Genomic DNA, 3,570 nt, shown 5'->3' on the forward strand with positions numbered 1-3,570 from the left:
CCGGAGTGACGCCGTGATTTGGCCAAGGATTCGGTATAAAAAGGAATCGAAAACCGCCGCCACCCCCACTCCAAATATTTAATGTAACCGGAGGGGGGAGGGGACAAGGATGCAGGCGGGAAATTCCCCCCCACCCCCCGCCGCCAGCACGCTTCTTCCCGGGCCAGTTTCTCGCACCCCCGCGCCCCATCCCCAAGAATCCAACCGTTCCCCTCCCCCGATGGGCGGCCTAGGGCCTCAGGAGAGGCCGGGCCTCGAGTGGCTGCCCCGAGCGGGCTGGCGGCTCGACCTTCCGTGCCCCGCCCCCCCTTCCCGGCCTGGCCGCTGCGATCGATGCCCGGGGCCTCGCGACTAGGCGGCGGCACTGCAGGGGCGCGGCCCCGCTCGGACCTCGCGGCCTCACCTGAAGTCCTTGTCGCTGGATGTCATTTTCTCCAGCAGATTGGAGATATGGTACGAGGCGCTCGCCATGTTGACGGCCTCCGTTGGGGCGGCCCACCGAAGTCGCGGCAGCGACTCCTCCTCTTCCTCTTCTCTAGCTTCGGGGCTCGCGGCCCGGCCCGCTCCCGGGGCTGTGTCTGCGGTGACGAGGGAGGCGCCTCCAAGGGCTCCCCCCGACCCCGGCGGAGCGCGGGCCTGTCCCGGGAGAAGCAGAGAGAGCGGCTGGGCCCGCCTAACGACAGCGCTGCTCGCGAGGGACCGGTCTCATGGGCGGCGGGGAGGGGATGGGGGGGGGCGGGAAGTCGGGCGAGGGCCTCTCCCGGGGTAGCCAGACGGTCCTGCTCTGGCCTCTCGCTCGCTCCCTTCCTCCCTGAGGCAAGCGGCCAAATCCCGCCTCCTGCACTCCGGGGGCGACGGCGACCGCGGCTCCCGCTGCGTACTTAAGTACCCAAGGAGTACGGAAACCCGGGGTCAAGGGTCACGAAGGCTCCGGCGAGCGCGCCCCCGCCGCGGCCCGGATGGGTTGCTCTCCAATTGGCCCAGGGGCGTGTCAGTCTGCGCGAAGATGGCCGTGCGTAAGGCGTGACTGGAACAGGGAAAAAGGTGTTCTCTCGAGACTTCCGAGCGACGGTTAAAGGGCGCGGGGATGCAGGTTAGAGAGGGATGTGCTAGGAAACGGTAAAGGATGGGCTTAAGGGTCGTGCGCATAGTTGGGCTTAGAGGAGCCTGATTTCGGACGCTGAGGAAAAAGATAAAAGCCCCTGGGCTGTGTTAATGAAGGAATCCCGGGGAAGGGAAGAGTCAGGACTCGTCTTCGTTTCGTAGGGACGCGTGGCCTGCGGCATATTAAAGTGTAGCCGCGCGAAAACTACGAATCCCATCATGCACTGCAGACGTCATATCCAGACGCGACATGATTGGCTGTCGCCACTGTCACTTCTCTCTCTCCCCTCCCACCCACATCCCCCACTTTCTCGGGGAGAGGAATGAATGCCGGGATTCGTGCGTTGATCGAAGTGGGGTCGCAGGCGCGGGGATCTGTGGGTCTTGGAGCTAGGGAAGTTCTGACAATTCACTTTTGACCGTGCACGAAAATTGATTGTGCCAGAGTCGCCCTCAGCCTTCTGTACTCGTGCCATGGGAGGGAAGCCATGCTTTCCCCCCACGGGAGACCGGCTCCTTTCTCGGGGACTGGACTCCAGCCCAAACCACCCAGAACCCTTAAATGCTTTACTATGTTCAAGGGGCTGCCCCCAAGGCGATTACGCTTATATTAGGGATGGTGTGTGCGGAGAATAAAACAAGCACTACCTTCATGTAATGGCCTTAGCTCAACCTTCATAAACCAGGGACATCCCACTGTATTCCCCTGAATCCCCGGAGACACAAAAACGCAAGCCGACTTCCTTCCCCCACTCCCCCCGCCATTTCCCCTATCACCCCTAAAACACACACACAAATCTACACCTTCTGTGTTGGACTGTGTATTGGTTCCAATACACAATACAATACTGTGTACTGGTTCCAAGGCAGAAGAGTGGCAAGGGCTAGGCAATAGGGGTTAAATGATTTACCCAGGGTCGCATGGCTCATAAGGGTCAGAGGACAGAATTTAATGCAAGAAGATGAATATTCCTGACTCTACCCAGCTGCCTCTCCCAATCATTTCAAAGTCTTTGTTTTGTTTTGTTTTGTTTTTTAACCCTTCTGTCTTAGAATTGATATTAAATATCAGTTTATTATAGAAGAGAGGTAAGAGCTAGCCAATTAAAATTAGGTGACTTGTCCAGGGTCACTTAGCTAGGAAGTGTCTGAAACCAAATTTGAACCCAAGACCTTCTGTCACCAGGCCTGACTATCCAATGAACCACCTAGTTGCCCCTTTGCAGTATTTATATTTCAGTTAACATTTTTGAAGGCCTACTATGTGAAAGTCATTGTACTTAGTGCTGGAGATAAGAAGATGATTATGACAAAGGAAGGCAGTGTGATAACTGTGGAAAGGGCAGAATTATGAATTAGAAGATCAGGATTTGAAAAGGTTCTGCCTGAATGACCTTGGAAAAGTTAACTTCCCTGGACGTCAACTGCCCCATCCCATGAGGGTTGGGCCAGATAATCTTTAGGTTTTTTCCAGCTCATAAATCCTAGAATTCTAGAAATCTCTTCTCTCAAGACTATGAGGGTAAAGAAAATATTCTCGTTTTGTATGTGACCTTTTCTATAACTGCTCTTATTCAACTCCTATTTACTTCACACCCAGACTACAGCCTACAAACTAGACTCCCAACTATACTCAGTTTCTCCCTGTTCCAATCCATCTTGCATTCCCCTGTTAAATTGATCTTCCTAGAACAAAACTTTCATTATATGAGTGCTCTTCAGAACTTTTGGTGGTTTCCCCCATTGCTCTATACTTAGTTTAGAACTAGATTATGTAGAGCTTTAAATGCCAGGCTAAGGAATTCTCTTTTCATCTTCCCCTCCACTCCATTACCTAAATTCACTGTTTCAGCTGGACTAGGTCTATGAACTTGCCCTAAGTATTCTTACCCCTGGACCATTTTACATAATATTCTTCTTTCATGGAAGACCTACCAATCACAATATCATAAATTTAGAGCTAGAAAGGACCTTAAAGACCATCTCATCCAACCATCTCATTTTACAAATGAATAAACAGGCCCAGAGACAGTAAGACACTTTCCTTTGGTCACACAACTAATAAGTATAGGTAGTGGAACTTGAACACAAGGTCTTCTAATTCCAAATACAGAATCCTAGCCACTATGGCCCAGGAGAAGTTCTCCTTTCCACTCATCAAAATCCTAACCTATTTCATGTTTTCTCTCCTTTCTACTGTGGAAAAATATAAAGTGGTAGATTTTTAATATTAAAAAATATTTATATTATTTAAAATATATTTTTATTTTAATATAATAATTTAAAGAGTCCAAAATAACATTTTCATAGGCACTAGAAAATACATATGTGTGTATATATATATATATACGTATATATATATTTAATATCTGGTCTATTATATTTTCCCACATTTCCATACCACTTACCTAAATACTACCTATCCTACAAGGCTTGGCTCAAATGCCACCTGCTCTGTGATGATTT

General features: G+C 50.4%; 1 protein-coding gene across 1 annotated transcript in view; it reads right to left on the bottom strand.

Moving 5' to 3' along the window:
- The window catches only part of CAND1 (cullin associated and neddylation dissociated 1), a 45,832-nt gene extending 45,357 nt beyond the window's left edge, over nt 1-475 (bottom strand). The window contains exon 1 of the mRNA XM_044677881.1: nt 404-475. Coding sequence (XP_044533816.1) covers nt 404-471 — 68 coding nt within the window. The 5' untranslated portion in view covers nt 472-475. The remainder of the gene's footprint in view (nt 1-403) is intronic.
- Nucleotides 476-3,570: the final 3,095 nt, after the last annotated feature.

Source organism: Gracilinanus agilis, chromosome 5 (assembly GCF_016433145.1).
Source record: "Gracilinanus agilis isolate LMUSP501 chromosome 5, AgileGrace, whole genome shotgun sequence".
Taxonomy (NCBI): Eukaryota; Metazoa; Chordata; class Mammalia; order Didelphimorphia; family Didelphidae; genus Gracilinanus; species Gracilinanus agilis.